This window comes from Psittacula echo (genome assembly GCF_963264785.1).
Source record: "Psittacula echo genome assembly, chromosome: 2".
Classification (NCBI taxonomy): domain Eukaryota; kingdom Metazoa; phylum Chordata; class Aves; order Psittaciformes; family Psittacidae; genus Psittacula; species Psittacula echo.
In genome coordinates, this window is record NC_137737.1 from 37,833,376 (window position 1) to 37,853,864 (window position 20,489).

Sequence of the window (20,489 nt, forward strand, 5' to 3'; positions counted from 1 at the left end):
CCAAAATATCCAGTTGTTTATAGCAACAAATTGGAAGAAAGGAAGAGAGAAAGGTTAACAACACTATAGATGTAGGTCTACTTAGCTACTCCCACCATGGTCAGCCACTGAGACACACCACTACAGGGAACCCTCAACACTATCATAAATCACAGCTTTCTGGATCTTTCCCAATGCTACTTCTCTTCCTAGGCTCGCTCTCTCCTCTGCTTTCCATAACAGATGCAATCATGGGTCTGTCATGGCTCACAAAATTAACCTATGCCTAATCACCAGATTCTGGTGTTGCCATGTTTAACATTTTGCTAGTTGACTCCCACAGCAAAATCCAGGACTCAAAACAAAGCCCTATAAACACTGGAATACTTGGGGCATTTCAGTGGCCAGCATGAGTTCAAATGAATTCCAGGCTACCGAAGGAGGAGATATATAAGCTTGGCAGTAAGAAATACTGAGGATTGGGAAGCCTTAACTCCCAGGGCTGTCTGGGGCTTTGTCAGATCTTGTCTGTTGGATGAACCCTCAAGTGAAGCTGTGTAGTATGTGGTTAGGGGCATACCCTTCTTCTCTTTGCTCTTCTGTAGCTGAATAAAGCCAGCCAGTCACAGATTCAGTTTCCCTCAAGCAGCCAGGCATAATCTAGACTTGTTTACTTGCCTAGTGGTATATATTAATTACATCCCAGGGGGGTAGTGATATACAATACAGCATTCAGACTATTGGTATCACCTGATTAGTCGGAGTGTTAAACACAGCAGAAGAAAAGCACCTGAAGTTTTCATGCAGTCTTATGACTGCTCCTGCCTTCACACACCATATTGGAATGTCCATGGCATTTATAATTTAAAATGGATTTGCTATTGCAATAATATAATAAAAACATGGTATGAACTTTTTGTAATCTTGCAAATTGGAAGCAAAATAGATCCAATTTGAAAATTAGCTAGCAGTTTAGTGTTTTCTCTATTTTCCTAACAAATATATATATGTAAAAAGTTATGGAACAAACAAATATATTTAGACTTTGCTTCATACAAGTGTCTAGTAGTACCTTACAACAGTATCTTTTTATTGGCTGTTCTTTATACTGAGAACTTAAATACTGCCTTCTTCCATCCTGAATGAAATGCAAGGATAAAAGAATACAGGTTCAACATACACTGAACAAAACATATCCTATAAAACAGAAATAGGTAAAAACAGAATAGGTAGAAATAGTTAGGGAATGAAATGAGCTTGTGATCCCATGTGTTGCACACTTGTATCCATGTGAGATCATGTCTCTGATATTTATGTTTTGTCTTACCCACTTTACATCTCTTTAGCCTCCTTCTGAACACCATGCTTGGTGAGCTGCAGCCTTGCCTGTCTCCCACAGCCTATTTGCTGCTGGTCTGTATTGGCTGCATTCATACAGGGGGACAAGCAGTCTCTAAACAGCCCACTCCTTCTGTTGCACTCTGACATTCAACACTTTTTGTTGAATTTCACTTTAAAATGCAGCTCATACCATACCTCTTCGATTTAATATCTTACCTTTTGCACTAAAGCATCTACTTTTCCATGCTGATGCCTGCATCTGCAAGGGCTGTGGGCTATACAGCATTAAAAAAGGGTTAGACATTTACATGCATCGTGAGAACATATTGTAGCATTAAAAGAAATGTGTATGATAAATAAAAAGCCTGATGCCTAAGGATATATGTGATAAGGACAGGAAGACTTTTATCCTGTGGGGTTATTATCACTAGTAGAGATTTCTTCTGCAGTTTTCTGATCCAGCTGTTTTTGATGATTGTTTGAAGCAGGATACAAGACTTAGATCAAACACAGGTTCAAACTGGTTCCAGCATTGCAATTCCTCTGTTCCTAGGGTCTCTATCCCTAAAAGGTAAACCACAAATAAATCATTCTTTATACTGCAGTGATATGACAAGGGGTAATGGGTTTAAACTTAAACAGGGGAAGTTCAGGTTAGATATAAGAAGTTTTTTACTGTGAGGGTGATGAGGCACTGGAACAGGTTGCCCAAAGAAGTGGTAAATGCTCCATCCCTGGCAGTGTTCGAGGCCAGGTTGGACAAAGCCTTGGGTGACACGATTTAGTGTGAGGTGTCCCTGCCTGTGGCAGGGTGGGTGGAACTGGATGATCTTAAGGTCCTTTCCAACCCAAACTAATCTAAGATTCTATTATTTTATGATACTTAATAATCAGAACTGACTCTTAAATAGTGCCTATTACAAATATATACTACTACAAGTATATCACAAATATACATATTTTGCATTTCTGTGTCTGTTTTTTTCCCTGACTCTTTCAGGTTTTTCTCAGACTACGTATGTGAATGAGGCTTAGTGGTGACAGTTTTTTACAAAGATGATGTTGACACTCCTGCTGCAGGAGCTTTGAGCAATACTCAGCAATTACTTCTGCACATCCAATCTCCAAATCAATCCAGTTTACTCCTGTCTGCTCCTAAATCAGTTCTCCCACCAGCCTTTTACAGTTCCCTGTATCATTATGCCCGCTGTTTCCTCCTCTTTCAGGGTGGCTGCAGGCACAGTCAAGATGCTTTGTTTTCCAGATTCTGGATGGAGGCAACAATAGAGACATGAATTATTCGTCATCTTGTGACTATTTCAGTATTTTTCCAAGCCAAAAGTTTTCAGAATTTTCTTTTTTGTCTGTTTCTGATAGTTTTTTATTTCAAACTGAAAAGGGACTTCTTCCATTTTTTTCCTGCTGGAATGAAGAAGCTACAGCCTGACTATAACTCTCAGAGCATTTCTAACAGACTAGAACTATTAGGGTGCTCCTAGGGTATTTAACACTGTTAGACATCCTCAAATGGAGACTAGAGTCTGGAAACCTTGAGAATATTAAGTAGGATAGTTCTCCAGGTCCAGAGAAGAAAACCTGAAAGTCTGACTATCCCCAAACAAATGGCATGTTTATCAAATACTGTAGTATTCATTATCTATTCACATTAGCATAAATCAGTTTTACTTGGAAAGTGCTCTTCTAGTCTTGAAAGATTGCAGTCTAAAGATAAACATGCCTTGGATGAGGATAGATGAACAGAATGCCCCTTGTGACAACCTGCTCAGGGACAGTATGTTGTTACTTCTGGGTAGCTGCCGTATTTCTCACATTTCCATGAGAGAGCCAACAGGAAATATTTTCCAATGTTCTGTAGGTTGCTCCAACCAGAAGTATCCCATTAACTTACAAATCAGATAAATGGATAACGCCAGTAAAGGTTCTGCATACCTTCTGGGCAGTTAGAAGCAGATTAACAGTGGTGTTCGGGATGCACACCTACTGCATGGAGAATTACTTTGGATTAGAAGTGTCTCATGGACACATTGTCTTCCCTATGACGGAAGTGGGAGATCAGACTTTATTGTAACTCCTCCATTTCTATGCAAAATTTTTGGAAATTTTGCAGTAAGATTTTACCCTTCCGAATTTTACAACTTTCTGCAAAAGAAATGCCTCTGTCAAATGCTGCAACAATTGCAGAGTAAATGACTTAAAATATCGTCACTAGACAAGCTTTAATCATAAAATTTAGACATTGGGTCTAGGCTAGTAAGAAACTGTGAATAAATCTCATGAAGTTGAGGGCAGAGCCACAGCAGAAACTCAGCATCAAGCACGGCTTTGACCCTGCAATGTCAGACCACAAGGACAATTAAGTTAATACAAGTCTTTATGAGCTCTGATGCTGGTTTGTCCAGTCAGTCTAGATGAGCGACCTTTACTTTGGCATCACTTGTTGTCAAAATGCTGAAAGTAGCATTTAAGCCAACTTTTATATTAAATGCACATGCAAATACACACGTACATTTACTCAGGTATGCTTCACTGATTTCAAGGAATAAAGGACCAATCCATCTCTCAAAAGAAAAATGTTCCTCATATAGGGGAAGATAACTACCACATTCCGCTTCTGTCATTGTTACTGTATTATTCAATATAGGATTATAAGCTGTTAAATTCAAGGTAGAGCTAATGGCATAGACACAAAGAGACATAGCTTGAGAAAGCTCACCCTCACCAACACCTACAAGCAGCATCCCTGAAATGTTATCAGTGTCACATTGTATGTCCCATCCATGTTGGGCTCACAGCATGGCACAAAACTGAAGGTGGAACTGGGGTTTCAGTTTATAGAAGGGCTATTCCCTGACGACACAGCAAAGGAACCCCATGAAGACACAGAGAAGGAAGCCAAGATCCATGGCCTCTCACCTTCAGGGGTTGGGGACACTGGGAGAAAGGCCCTGCCCTGAACATGTAGGTAAGGGTAGTATGTAGGCAAATCTGCTGTTAGTTTCTTTCCGTGCAGATTTTCCCAAGTTTGAGGTGTGGTTCTGGCTTCTTCCTTTATTGATGGAAAAATCCCAGAAGAAATGCATAGGGAAGAAAATCTCCCTGGAGTAGCTGGCAGAGCTCTGGCTGTGGTGCACATGCCACAGCCAGAGCTGTAAGCTCCAGCATCAGAGTAGGACAACAATGGGTTTCTACCTAGGGAGAAGCTGAGGGGCCAGCATTGCTGCAAGTGTGCTTGTGAAAATCTGGTGAGGGTTGGCAAGAAGACAGTTTTGAAGATTTTTTAAAATCCCTACAACCACAAAACTACCAAACCCCCTTAAAAACCAATGCTTGTAACAGGACCCCTCTCAGATAATTTCTTAGCTTTGATGCCCAACATCTTCCGCAGCAGGACCAGCCATTCCTCTGAAATGGTATTTCTCATTTCAAGAACCATTTCCTACCTTTATGATATAAAACTGGCAGGACCATCCCTCAGGTGGGTTTATGCAGGAATCCGTTTCTCCAGTCATGTGAACATAAAGTGCTTATCTCAAGAATTACCATAAAATAAACCATAAAGAAACCCCTTCATTCTTACCTCCCTCTTATCATATTTTCCTTCCCTGTAAGATTCCCAGGCAGAAGAGATATTTAATGATCAAACATCCTAACTGGCACTGTTTATCCCTAAAAGAAAAGCACAACAATGAAACAAGAAGTACTTCAGTTAAATGCTAATAGAGCAGGTGCCACATTTTGCAAGCTAGTAACCTGTGGATACCAGAGGATTATTAAAAAGAACTAGATAACTTGTCTGTTCTTACTGTCACATAGAAGACAGTACCTGGTGTCAGTTTTCCAGTTGGAATTATACCAGTAACATAAAAAAAAAAGGTCCTCCATGGTGAAAAAGGCACTTGGCTGCTGCCTACTGGTCTACCTGAAGCTCCCATTCCAAATGGTTTGCAGCCTGGAAATGAAAGTATCAGACATATATCATGAAAATATCATGCGTATATATCTATCACGGTACAGGATCTATCATTATACTCTTTGTATCATAGATCATATATATAATATGAGTAAGGTCAGCAGTGAACCTGACAGCTTACATTTATCTGTAAGCAGAGGAACAGGAAAAGAATAATTATTGAGTAGCTTTTATTTTTCTCAACTTCTGAAGCATTCAGATTGACAACAGGCCCATGGAACAACTGATGCTCTTTTGCCAGCTGCCTTCAATAACTGGTGTTATTGAAGTTTTACAAACTGTGCTCTATATTGAAATTATGAACTGTGTTTTATAGACGGCATGTACGGAGAAACAGTTCACCACCAGGTGGCAGATATTCCAACTTCAACAATTTCAAATGCTAAGCAGACCCAAACGGCAGCAGTGATTTAAAAAATACCCCTTACCTGTCACCCATACGTTTTAGAAAAGCAAACTTTTTAATTTATTTTTATTCTTTAGAAAAGACATTCCTCTTCTAGTTTGACCAAGTCCAAGGATGGATGCTACCATGCCCCAGGATACAGCCTATTGATAGTTTAAGAGGTACTGTGTTATACAAGAAGCTTCAATCCTCAAATAAATTCTTGTTGATTAAGAAAAAAATGTCTTTTTGTTTCACTAGGGACCTTCCTAGAGAGAGTAAATATCTAATCCAACACTTGCTCATTTACACCTGCACTCTTCTGTAAGCTAAACCCTACATGGGACAAGTAATTTCTTACCAGTCCAGCCATGTTGGTTTAGGATAATGAAGTTGGTCCACCAGAGCATTCATGGATAAAACAAAAGGAAGAAAATGAAAATACTGCCACGGCATTTCGAGAGTGCTTAATTTACTCTAATAAAGCTACTAAATCCTTCCTGTAAGACAGAAAAGCATCATAAGCAATTTCCACATGATGGGGTTTCTTTGTAAGCTGTTCATTTAAGCTCAGTACCACAATCTTGTGTTTGTGTAATGTGTTATTGCAAATGCTGCAAGGCAGGAACCATTTTTTTCCTGTACTTGTAGAGGGTTTAGCATGCTGGTACTGACAGAGTACTTAATCAAGTAACAGAAGGTCCTTATCACAATAAGTCAAGGTGCTTTACAGACAGTTTAATAAGCTTTGAGAAGCAAGTATTCAGTGGGAACAAAGTGGGAGCTGGGAGACAACCATGAAGTGAATGGATTCTTAATGAGTGTATTAACTTCCAACAGTCCTAACATTTCATAGGCCCTATGATATGAAATGGACTTTGGATAATATAACCTGAGATTTGATTTTACTCTTTCACTCATTATCCATTTGAAAATCCTGATTACTGACAGATCAATTGAAGACCTGTTCTTACTTTAAGTCCAATGTATTTTCATGACTTTTGTAATCTTTGTCATTACAACATTTCGCGTTTTTCCCCACTAATACTTGCCATCAAAAAGTAAGAAAACAACTTTTCTAGGTTATCTTATCTTCTAGATGGGCTAAGATCACTTGGGAGCTGCTTAAGCCAAGACCTATTCAAGTTATAATTTGTGCTGTTTTATACATCTTACGGGTATGTGCTTCACTGTGCAACTGCAAAATATATGCAACAAAATTTCTTTATATTTTACAGAACTCTTCCTCAGTATGCTTTTGAAAATTAAAACACAGAACTTGTCACTGGACTGTAAGATTACACAAAGTGTGTACAATGGACACACTTCAATCTCAGCTGATTATCTGATCTGTGTTACTCTGTTCCCATTTCATTTAACATGTGGCTGAGGTCTGTTGGATATACTGAGAATTAAGTCTCATAAACTATATATTCTGCACAACCCAACTACTATATGACTCATGGTACCACAGCAATTTAAAAAATGCTATTTTAAAGATTTGCAAAATGCCTACATTGTGTTTGTTCAAATATATTTGCTGTAAAATTTCACAAATTGTCAGACCGTCAAAATAATACATTTTGGACATAAAACCAACACAATTAAAGAAACAAACCACTGCAATTTAATAGCAACAATCTCACTTTACAAGGTAATAATGATGGAAAATGCAAAGGAATCTGAAAAAGAATGCAATTAAAAATGACCCATTTAAGACAACAGAAAGTTCAAAATTAAATAGCACGATAATTCTAGTACATGGAAACTCTAACCAGAATGTTTACTTGATGCAGCATTCTGATTAATAAGTGACACTGTGTTACCAGCACTTACTGACATCTGACAAATACTATTCCTTTAAAGCAGTATTTTTCTGTTAAGTGACCTTGCACAGACAGGCCCCAGAGACAGTTCACATGTGGTCAGTAGCAAAATTCCTAAATAGAAGAGGAAGGATCTGGGACACATGATGAATAAACCATAACTTACTGCCAATATGGTGACTTCAATATTCAGTGCACTCCACAAATAATTATTTTAGATTTCTCTTACAACATACACCACTTCCAAACATAAATCAAAGCAAAAACAGAGGTGAAGTGACTTTGTGGATGGAGAGGAGCACTGGCCTGCCAACTATGAAATCAGGATTTGGTTGCTGGCTCAAGGCCAGATTCCCAGTTAAGACATTCAGTAAGACAGAAATTACAACACTGGCCTCCTAAGAAAACCTTGAAATCTACTGAAAAAACTCCTGATGAATCCAAGTCAGGGCTTATTATTAAAAATTGAACAGGAACTATATAATACTTTCTCTAATCACTTTGGAGACGGTGTAATAATTAACTTTATTAAGCATGACTGCTGCTAATGCTGCATAAAAATAATTAAACATGATAAACTGAATGTATATGAAGGATTCCACAACAGTGAATGTCAAATTTTCCCTTCTTTGAACCCAATTCATGAAGAAGTGGGAAGTGTGCAATGAGCACCCACAGAAATACCAGGAAGAAAACTGGTCTCACAGGAAGCGTGACTCCATAGCAAATTTTAGTGATACCAGGATTTCATTTCCAAGGTCTTCAAAGATACTTAAGTAAATAGTTATGTATTTACCAAGACAGGGAGGATGCTTTTCTGAAAAGTGGTCTTAATTTCACTATTGACTGAAGTTCATGAGAACTGCATTAAGAAAGTACGTAAGCCACAAAAGCATAGATACGCACAGCAAAGTGAAACCAAAGTATTTTTCTCATTAAATAACATAAAATAATGTGATGACCATCAACAGAGGAAAAAATCCACAAAGGTATTTTTTGCAGTTTATTTTCAATTATAATTTTTGGATAACCAAGCAGCTCTGTATGGAGAAAGCACAGAAGAGTCATTCTGGCACTTTTGGATAGTACATTATTATTTGTTTTTTCTTTCCCAAAATTTTTCTAGACACATTCAGTCCACTTGCTCGGTCTATAGTCCATTTTATATGAGCATGATTAGCTCATATGATTCCAGAGAAAACTAACAATATATACAGTCAATGAAACTATCTTCTTGGCTACTCTGGGCCCTTTAAAATGACTTCTAAGTCTATCCTGGCTAAACAGAATCCACAATATACATGATAGCTACAGAATACACTGTATTGAAATGAGAAATGCTCAGCACAAAATGGGACTCTTGGCATGCAGCTTAAAATAAAGGTAGAAGTTCAGAAATTTATAAAATCTCAAATGGGGTCAATTAAAAGGAGTTAGCAAAAGAAGGGACTGTTCATTGTTACTGTAAAAAAGGCACTTTGAGTAAATGGGACCAGAATTGGAGGAATCTTAGTTGACACAAAGTTCAGTTTGGTTTCATAAAAAGGCTTCAATGCTAAGGGATGCTACTCAAGTTTCCTGCAGTTTTACATTAAAATAAATTGCTGAGTAGATTATAATAAAGGAGATAAAATGTTTACAACCAACTTGTAAAATTAAGAAAAGCATAGTATAAGCAAAATATTACTAAAAGCAGCAATGCATAGCCTTTCATTGAGATAATGCACAATTTTGGACACCATGTGTCAAATTCTTGCTTTTAAGATACTTTCAGTAGCATTATCAACATAAAATTGGCCTACAAAACAAAAGCTTTACCAGCTCCCATTCATAAGGAGATTGAGGTCATAAACCAACCAAAACAACTTGTCAGAATTTTCAACATCCTGGATGACCAATATCAAGTATATGGAATAATAATCACACTCTTCGTTCAGCTATCTCACTGGAGGCAGCTGTTAAATCAGAGGAATGATTTTAATTCTTTTCTAACATTTACACAGTAATGCATTTAAGTTCTTTCACATGTTGCTCACCACAGTTTGTTTTTCTCTTTTCTCTCCACAACAAAACAAAAAACAAGAAAGGAAAAAAAAAAAAATCAAGCACTTCCACAGAAAGAATATTTGGCAATTTTATACTCCACTGAATGGTGGATTTTCACAATAGCTCACTTCAGATTGAAAGTCATTAGTGGTCGTTCTTCTCGCTTCTGCCAAGGACTCTTCTTATCTTCACCTTGGTCATCTTCCTCATCCTCCTCATCCTCCTCCTCATCTTGAACTGATGTTCCATGTTCAGGACTAGTTAATGGCTCTGGTTTGGTATCCACAGTTCTCGTTTCCTCCTGCAGGCTGGGCAGCTGCACACCACTTCTCTTACTCGTGCCTTCTAGTAGGCATCGTAGAGCATTGTCCTCAGGGCTACAAACTGCTGTTCCACACTCACTGCCACTTTGGTCCATATCATCCAAGTACACAAGCTGTGTGTAAGCTGTGCTATCTGAAACCTTCCGCTCTTTCTGCTGGTGCTCTTGCACTGGTGGGTGACTCTGTGGTGCAGACAGATGATCTCCTCTTCCCTTTCGGGCAGATTTTGGTTCATTCATGTCAACGCCAGAGTCCAAACTGGCATCATTACTCCCATTCCTACCAGCTCTTTGGAGATCAATGTATGAATGTCTAACATGAGCATTTGAACGTCCATCTAGAGAAACAAACCATGCTCGAGGATGAGGCAATGGCTTTCCACCTCCTAATTCCATCAAAGCCTTTTCTGTAAGAAGCTGCACTTCGCTATTCATTTGAGCCAGGGATGCATCGTTGAGTGAGGCAGGAATGGAAATAGATTCAGACATGGAAGCATTCTGTTGACTCCACTCAGCTGCACCTGCATCTTGCAAATGTTGCTGAGATATTGCTTGGGATGCTAACTGCTGGGGTTGCAGCTGTTGTGGGGGGTGTGGAAAAAGCCGTGCATGAGGGTTAGGAAGCTCAGCCTGAAGTCTTTCTATATCAATCTGCTGGTCAGCTGGGACAACCAGTGGCTGGCTAACAAAAGGATGTTCTCCTGGCAATTTCATGTAATGACCTGGGATGACCAGTGCAGGCAAAACTTTTCTGTAAACGCTGTCATTGACTTGGTCAACAGAATTACAGCAGATTAACTGACCTGGTCGAGGGAAAGATGTTGGTCTTTCAAGGTGATCAACTGAACGAGACATCATACAATCAGTAGGTCTGCAGTCCAGCAGCTCTTTTTCAGGGGCTGAAGGTGTGGGGTATATTTGTTCCTGAATATTGTATTTACTTCCAGTAGCAATATGATTCATAGATACTTGAATTTCTCTCTCTTGCTTTTCAAATAAAGGCTGAGACAGCATAGCATTGTAACTCCTCCTATACTCATCTTTGATAGGGGACTCATAGCCTTCAGCTGTTTCTGTAGATTTTCTTGTCTTTAAAGGAAAACTATCTGCTGACTTGTGGTAGTCTTTCCTTAGAGACCCACTGGGAGTCAGGTCATCCAAGGAAATTCTGCTCTTGTCTTTCTCCTTCTCAGAGAGCAGTTCCTCTCGGGAGCTAAACTCCTGGGAAGTGCTGAATGAGTGTTTGAGCATAGGCGTATGCATATCTGCTTCTCCACTAGGTGATGTCATCTCCATGTGGACGGCACTGATTAATTCCTTTGCACCTGAGTTTTCAGTGTGTCCATTGCTAGCAACAGACAATCCGCCAGGAAATTCTGACTCGCGGCGTGAAAAGATTAAATTTATATGGGACATTGAGGTTGCTTGATCCTTTTTAGAAGTGTCCAGTGCTGTTGAAAGCTGCAGTTTCTTATGATGCTGACGTGGTCTTAAACATTTTCGTCTATAAAAATCAGTAAAAAAAGAAGTTACACATTTATGACTGTTTTACACAGAAACAAGAGCAGCAAGTGTGTTTTAATGGGAGATTTTTAAGCAGTGATTAGTATTAGGGGAATTGTGCTTTTATTACATAACCTAACAATTAAAAGCTTATTCCAGCAGCAAAGATAAAATTAAAGAATAACTAATGTCATTTGGGAAATATCTCAAGCACCAATTACAAATTGGAGCAAATGTCTGGAGGAGGCAAATACCAAATCACTCATTAATATACACTTGCTGATAAAAGTTTAACATTCATTTTAATGTAAGACCAACAGAAAGATCACTTGCAAATGTGAAGGAATGCCATCCAGAGGGACCTTGACACGCTTGTGAGGTGGGCTAATGCCAACCTTATGAAGCTTAACCATGTCAAGTGCAAGATCCTACACCTGGTTGGAGCAATCCCAGGCACAGCAACAGGTTGGGCAAAGAAGAGATTCAGAGCAGCCCTGCAGAGAAGGACTTGGAGGTGTTGGTCGATGAGAAAATGAACATGAGCCGGCTTCAGTGTGCGCTCGCAGCCCAGAAAGCCAACTGTATGCTGGGCTGCATCAAAAGGAGTGTGACCAGCAGCAGGTCAAAGGAGGTGATCCTGCCCCTCTACTCTGCTCTTGTGAGACCTCACTTGGAGTACTGTGTGCAGTTCTGGTGTCCTCAACATAAAAAGGACATGGAACTGTTGGAACAAGTCCAGAGGAGGGCCATGAGGATGATCAGGGGACTGGAGCACCTCCCGTATGGAGACAGGCTGAGGAAGTTAGGGCTGTTCAGCCTGGAGAAGAGAAGGCTGCGTGGAGACCTCATAGCAGCCTTCCAGTATCTGAAGGGGGCCTACAAGGATGCTGGGGATGGGCTATTCATCAGGGACTGTAGTGACAGGACAAGGGGTAACAGGTTAAAACTTAAACAGGGGAAGTTTAGACTGGATAATATAGGGAATATAAGGAAGAAATTCTTTACTGTAATGGTGGTGAGGCACTGGAATGGGTTGCCCAGGGAGGTTGTGAATGCTCCATCCTTGGTGGTGTTCAAGGCCAGGATGGATGAGGCCTTGGGTGGTTTGGTTTAGTATGAGGTGTCCCTGCCCATGGCAGGGGGGTTGGAACTAGATGATCTTAAGGTCCTTTCCAACCCTAACTATAATATGATTCTATAAAATGTGTAACAGGTACAATGACAGACATCTCGTACCTATGCCCATGTTCGACAGGAGGTTTTAGAACATCTTACAAGAAAAAAACAGGTACAGATGCGTATGATTCACTCAACTCCCATCCTACCAAAGGCAAAGATTGTACATGCTGCATGTAATCAGGAATGTATGAAATTTGATTTCACTGTTCCTTCTTCAAGCCTTTGCTTGCCTTCCCCCTCTCCCAAATTCCCAAAGAGAAAACGTTTCAGTACAAAAGCTTGTAATTTGACAAGCACAAAACCCCTTCCATTTCCAACACAAACTAAGTAACCAGGGTTGTGAATCTTACCTGCAATAATACAAAAGCAGACACAGCAAGACTAGAAGTATGAGAGCCATCCCTCCTAAAATTGCCAAAAGAAACATTGTGTGATAGCTGGTAATGTCGTGAGTTACAACGGGACCTGGAGGGCCAGAAAAGAGAATTTAGACCTGTAACAACCTGCAAACAGGAAGCGGAACAACACTTAAACAGAGAGCAACATCCACCCCTGTTATGAGGGTGATAAGTGAGCAACACTGCCACTCATAGCCCTGGTGCCTATTGAGCAGACCATCTCCGGATCAGGGAGCAAGTTGTGGAGAAAGCATGTGCTGGTATTCATGACTGCGAGTCCAAATAGATCATTCTGTGGAAAAGCAGTTAGTTTCAATGGGAGTATACGCCAGTGAAAGCTGCCTTCTAGTTCCTGATGCCAACACAGTGCACCAAAGCTCTCATCACTGCAGGAAAAACCATTAAAACATCTTCCAGCACTGTACTGCATGCAGCAGCCCCGTGGCAAACAACTTCTCTTTAACAACATTTATGGTGCTGCACTAAACAGTACATACAGTGCAGTACAGGATTCACTGGAAGATGTGTTGGTGCTCTGAAGTCTAGATCAAGCCAAGCCAAGCAGATCTTCAGTAGCTTTAAAAACCAGGCCTCTAGTGAAACAGTGTTGTAACTCCAGGTTTCAATAATGCTTAGTAAATGTTCTAACACAAAGGAATGCACACACATTAACAGCATCTTTTCACAATTATGCATGTCGAACCCTATTGGTTTGTAAAATCATGATTTTGAAACAAAGGCCCAAATGTTCATCTGCAGGCAAGGAGGTACAGCACCAGCTGACAGAGTAACATGCACATATTGTGAAGGACAGCCAACTTGGCCAACATTAAGGTTCTAGATCATGAGGTTTGTAAAACCTCATCTGTGGATCTTGAGCTGTCAGCAGAGCCACTGCTAGGAATACAAAGCTCATTTTTGCCCATTTTTTGAGATAAGAAATTGAATAGATTCAATGAGGAGATAAAATAGGCAAAGACATTAACCTTATTAAAAGTAACATCAATTATATGGCATTTGGGAAATACAAATATTTATACATTCTGGCCCACCACTACCTTTATATAATTGATTGATACTGTTGCTTCAGGACATTAAGCAAAAAGAAGAGATGAACCACTCGAATTTTTTCATGAAGATATTGTTCCCATTACAACAAAGTTTTAGGAACCCAGATCTAGCCCATAGAAAAAAGGAAACGTAAAACACAAGTAGAAATTCTGCCGTACAAGTGAATCTGCAAGGACAAATAAGCCTTCTGTTAGTGTTATGTGCCTTCTAACCTTAAAATTACAGGAACAATTTCATGGCTAGTGTAACTTCCTTGCAGTCTGCAAAATGTCTGATTCAGAGCAGTTGCTTTTTCTTAAAGTACAATTATTTTGTAAAGTTCCATTAAATTCAGTATGAGAGCATATCCAGATCTGCACCTGCCTCTAAACACCAAGGACTCAGCTGAATGTTCCAGCAGTTTCATTTAATATAACCTCAAATAAAAAGCTTGCATATCGTGGAACAACTTCATGGCATATACAACAGACTTTAAAAACAGTCCTCATGCTAGAGTTTGTTTTGTTGGTTAGATACAGTTTACTTAGCTTGCACAGCCAAGACAAGAATGTTTTCATTTCTACTGATTTGGTTTTCATCCAGAAAACCTACTAAAGAAAATCTGGAAGAGGAGGAGGTGGGTTTTGATTGTTTGGTAGTTTTTGATTTGGTAGTTTTTGATTGATCGGCTCTTTTATACAGAGAGGTATCTCTGGTTATTGGTGGCTGAAGAACTAATACTATAAAATCCAGACAGCCACAGAGAGAAAAAACGAAGAGCAAGCTGCAGCATTAATGATCTCCATAGGCACAGAAGTACATATAATGCCTAATTCAAAGTGATTTTCTACAGTTATGCCAAGAGGCTTGCAGATGGTAACCAGTCAGCTGGTCTCCTAATGCCACTCTGTTAATACACTTTCCAGAACTTCTATGCCAAGTTATTTGCAGTGTGAATTAATCAGTCACCAAGATGATGCAAAGTGTAAGTCAGGGCAAAATGGGCATCTTCAGCATAAAACAAAAACAAGTTACAATCAATCAATCAGACCATTAGTAAACATCTAACCCAGAATGATGTTGGTCTTAGGTGAATCCATTTCTTTGAGAGTTTCTGCACAGAAATTTCACAGCATGTATTTTTCTACCTGCCGTAACACCAATACATTGATGTTGTAACTCCCCCTATTTTCTAGCAATGGCTCTACCAGGCAGTGGTGACATAAATGCATCAAAGCAGGAACACTTTAAAAAGTTTCCCATTTAAATGGCTCAGAGATTTTAAGCACAAGGGTTGCCCCCCACAATCCCCAAAAGATTTTAGCCCTTTACTTTCAGATTTCTTTTTTCTAATAATCCATTATTGATCAAGCTGTGGCATCTCAGATGGGGTCATTCTGAAAAACATAAACATTATAGATGAATAAATAATTACTCAGTGTTGTGAACATCAATAAAATTCAATTCCATCTTACCTGGGACAGTAGGTGACATAGCTGCAACCCAGTAGCCCAGCTGAGGTGCAATGTAAGTCCAAGTCAACTGATTTCCTTCTTGTTGCACAAGGCCCAAACTACTCTTCAGCCATGTCCCTGTAAAGTTTGTAGGAAGGCGTTACAGATATAGTCATACCTTCCTCTGCAAACAAGTGGAAAAGTAAGTAGTAACAAACCCTGTAGGGGTTGTATGCATTGCTGTTAAGTGGAAGATTGTGCCTTTTTGTCAGTGGCATTTGAGAGCTCCCGCAAGCAGTCATCCCTGTGGCCTTCTCAGAAGCTTTGTACAGGAAAAACATTGAAGATTAAATAAAACTAAAAATATCTTCAAAAAGGGTTAAAATAAAATTATTGCTGTAATATTAGATTCCATTTTTTAAAGAAGGATATTCCTGAAGCTGATTATGTATAGGCAGTCCACTTAAAAACTGTATTTCAAGAGACATTACATCTCCCAGACCACATGCGAGTTCTGCAAACCACTCTTCTATGAGCTTTGGCTGTCACCTTCTGATGGCTGAAGAAAATACTTCCACAAAATATGAGTTTTGCTATACAGAAAACAAGCTTATGAATATTACTGCCAATTCACGTAGAATTAAGCTGCACCATCACTTTGATTCATTCAGAATGTGTATACACCCAGGAATCCTCTTTGATAACAGATGATTTTTTAAAACATGTTTCTCAAAGGAAATGTAAAAGGTTTTTTAGAATGACCAAATGATCATCCTGAAATAAATAAGACTGGCAATTGTAAAACAATGTGTTTAAGTTCACATAGCTCTTAAGTATGAATCAGCTCTATGCCTTTTTGTAATTCATTAAGACCTCTGATTCTGGGGCTGTAGGAGAACAAAAGTATCGTAGTTTCTGATGTATTAAATGTCCAGTATGGCTTGTAGACTGCTCCCACATGTACTGTCTCTAAAAGAAACACAGAATTGCTGGCCTGGACACAGAGCAGTTGCTGGGAAGCCATCCCTGACACCAAGCAGTGTTTCGGAAGCTGCAGTCCTGGTCTGGCATCTCCAATGGGTGCCGTAACACAGGACATTAACTCAGTAAAGAGGTTCTTCACTTTGGTGGCTACTACCGGTACAGCTGACCTGTGTGCAGAGAAGGGATAAATCCCTCTGCACTTCTGTAGCACAGCTCTCTATTTTTGTGCATTTTCCTTACTCCAACTGCTCACTGTAAAGGCAAGCTGCATCTTGTACTTGTGATTCCCTTCCCTTCAAACAGTCTCTGGCATGTAATTCCTGAAACAGTGCTTTTCATCAGATGTCACTTAGGACTAAGCATTTGTGGATGACAGTCATGTCAACACTTAGCAGTGAATGCACAGCATGCAGAAGAGATGCTGCTATTGTTTTGGTCTTTTTTAATACCTCTGAGAACCTGATGATTTACTCTGTATTCCTTAGATTATCCATCTGTGCAAACCCTGTACATATCAGAATGACTTTCCTAAGTATTTAGTTTCTCTCTACTACTGACTTGTCCTATGTAAGCACACCCTTAAAGTCCACCATCTTTGGCTAAACACATTTACATATTGTTTATGTCTGTTGTTTAGCCTGGAGAAAGGGGGACCTTATCACTCTCTACAACTACCTGAAAGGAGGTTGTAGTGGGGGGTGAGGTGTGTGTCAGTCTCTTTTCCTAAGTAACAACCGATAGGACAAGAATTAACAGCCTCAGGCTGTGCCAGGGGAGGTTTAGATTGGATATTAGGAAAAAGTTCTTCACTGAGAGGGTGATCAGGCATTGGAACAGGCTGCCCAGGAAAATGCTGGAATCACCATCCCTGGAAGTGTTCAAAAACCCTGTAGGTGAGGCCCTCAGTGACAAGGCTTAGTCATGGACTTGGCAGTCTTGCAGTAATGGTTGGACTTGATGATCTTAAAGGTGTTTTCCAGCCTAGATGATTCTGTGATTCTATGATATAGTGAAAGGTTTAGAAAAACACACGTTTGAGAGGATTTCTAAATCTAGGTGACTAATATTGCCAGACAGTGAGACTGTATTTGCAACCAAACTGAATCTGTGGGCAACAGGGGAAAGGAATTATTCAGCTTTCCAAGTATTGTTTCCAGTCTGTACAGGATAGCTATAATCTGCTATTTCATAAAGAAAGTCACACAAGACAAGTGATTTTGATTCACAGTACCAAAAGGACCAAAATCTGTACAGATCTGCACATATGGCATCCATAGCTGTCATATCAGAACACACAGAATAGAACTGAATTGTCCACAGTTATGTGTGAAGGTTCTGGAAAACCCACGAAAAGCAGATCCATTTTCACCACTAAGATGGCCACTATCCCTTCAAGTTTTCTACCCACGCACTTTTGGGGAAGATGTCATACTAATAGTCTTGAACCACAAGGTGAGAAATAGCCCATAGGGTCAAAATCTGCTTCTAAAATGTCATTTGTAAGAAAACTCCAAACTTTGTAATCTTTTTCTGCAAGTTCTAGACAACAAGACTGTGCACCAACTATTCAAATACGCAACAATGTGAAACAAAACTTTGAAAACTGAAAGAGATATAAAAGTGCTGATTAAAAACAGAAGAATGTAAAAACCTGGGCGATGAATCCATCATGCTTCCTATACTTAACTTACCGTCTCTAAGCCCCTTACATTTACACACAAGCAGAACGCATATGCAATGTAGCAAAGTTCATTACCTTTGCAGTCTATATAGCTACCTCCCTGCACAGAAACTATTACTGATTCCCTCACTAGGGGGAACTTGTGTTCAGCTTGCCTTATTCACATTGCACTGCACTCTAATGAACACAATCCTCATAATGGCTCTTTAAAAGCCTTTTGCTCAGTAATACTCTGCTTGCATAATGCGGTGATCAAGATGCTAACAGAGGCTGAACTCTTATCACTGTGAGCAGAGCTCAGCTGCCATCCTGACAAACAAGCAGCAGCTCAGATTGCTTGTATTTTAGCAATGAAAGGAATCCCTGTATTTGCAATGGAAGCAAACAACAGTATCTACTGCACATGATCAGTCAGGTTTCATGCTTGGCTTCTGCTCTTTTAGGTCACCCTTTTTTGCTAACCACTGGATATACACAAGAAAATGTATAGGTCTGTATGACATTAGAGAAAAATGTAATTCCCTCTTTATCTTCTGGACAGTGAAGAATTTCAAAAGACTAACAAATATCTAATCCTGGTAATGGAACTTTTGTTGACGATACCCTACACATCAGTATGTGATGACTGCTAGAAAAAAACTACTTTTTAAATGGCACTCTCCCGACTTCCTTCATCAAGACAACACCAAGTGCGGGTTCCTGGGAACCATGGATACACATCATCAACTGTCTTTTTTAATACCTTCTTGGTCCAACATTTTAGTGATAAACTCTCCTCTTATACTTTCACCATATCTTACCAATAGTCCACTAATAAACCAGAGCATCCTCCCACATGATGGGATAGTCAGAATAAAGAACTCCATCCTTCAGAACAGCAGTGGCAAAACAGGTTTGAGTGGGAACAGTTGAAATGCAAAGTCCTGTATTGTTTCTTATGCGACCATATAGCTGTAAGCCAACATAGTACTACTGCAGGGAACTGATATGCCTTTGGTATTCTCCAAATCCATCACAAAATTTCCAAGTCTCTCTCATATTTCATACTTTATAGCTTCTAATATCCTGGTTGCTTTTCAACTATCATTAAACACCAAGCAGCGTTCTTGTAGCTTACTACATACAATGCCTTGCTTTAATAACTAATGCTGGACCTTCTACCAAGCAAAACCCAACCACATTGTACTTTCTGGCCACTGCTCCTAGTGTTTCAAGCTGCCTTGAGTAAGCAAGACTTCATTGCTGTGCAGCCTCAAGAATGAATTCCCTATCCAGCCCCAGATTCTTCCTTGAAGGGTGAAACAAGATGTTTTCCTGTTCTAAAAAACACAGCTGCTTATCCTCTGTGTCCTTACATACTTGCTCTTGTAAGCAAGGGAGGAGACTGAGGGGCAATGAGTAAAGGACTTTTTCTGTCCTTTCCTATCCACTAGCCTTCAAATGGAGTAAGGACAAGCAGCATTCATTTTGTTCTGTGCAGGCAGGATTACAACTGCAGAACTAAGCAGAAGGATTTAGGAGGGAAGAGAGATCTTACCTCCCTGCATGGCTGTGTTATGATCATTTAATTCATTATTCTCCAAATATCCCATAATATCTACTTCCTCCCCCTGCCCAAGGCAGCTCAATCAACTGGCTTCATTGCTTATGAAGTTTTATACATGATGTGCAATAATTGTTAAGTAACAAGCAATATAGGATTATAAATAAAAGCAGTACAGATAATTGATGTAACAGAACTGGTAATTTTTGTTCAAGATTGACTGTGTACTTACAAAGAAAACTTGTCAATGCATCTCTGGAGCAGAAACAGCAAGTTCAGTATAGTTTGTAAGCACTGTATGATTTGGGACAGTTTGCCATTAATTCCTAAGAAGTGTCTGGTGCTCCATGGAAAACTTCTATATATAGAGACATTCTTGCTTATAGATCACTTTTACATTTCTCTTCCTCTTTTTCCTCTATTGCTGCTCAGTGGAGCCAACACGCTGATCCAGGATTCAAGTCAGGGGAGCTGTCTCCTGGCTCAAACTAATGGCAGGGGGAGAACCAAAATATTTCTTAACTCTTTCCTCACTAAAATTGTATTTAGGGTTACTGACCTTTTCAAATAAATGGTGTCATTTAACAAACTTTTAAAAAAGCTTATGAAACAGCTACCCAGCACTCCTTCCTATACAGAACTTAAAACCACGGCAAGAGAGCTACCATCACTGACACTACAAAGGATATAAAAATGAGAGTACTTTAAAAGAAATACAAATCAAAAAACAATCAGATAAAGAAAGCTGAGCTCCATCTGGCTGCAAAATTACCCAAATATCAGAGACAAGTTGAAGATTTCAGCAGA

At 39.5% G+C, this 20,489-nt stretch overlaps 1 protein-coding gene across 1 annotated transcript in view; it reads right to left on the minus strand.

Moving 5' to 3' along the window:
- Positions 1 to 8,838: 8,838 nt before the first annotated feature.
- FAM171A1 (family with sequence similarity 171 member A1) overlaps positions 8,839 to 20,489 on the minus strand; it is a gene marked incomplete at its 5' end in the record, with an annotated part of 91,866 nt that continues 80,215 nt past the window's right edge. The window contains 3 exons of the mRNA XM_080610658.1: positions 8,839 to 11,394; positions 12,923 to 13,037; positions 15,496 to 15,612. Coding sequence (XP_080466784.1) covers positions 9,693 to 11,394; positions 12,923 to 13,037; positions 15,496 to 15,612 — 1,934 coding nt within the window. The 3' untranslated portion in view covers positions 8,839 to 9,692. The remainder of the gene's footprint in view (positions 11,395 to 12,922; positions 13,038 to 15,495; positions 15,613 to 20,489) is intronic.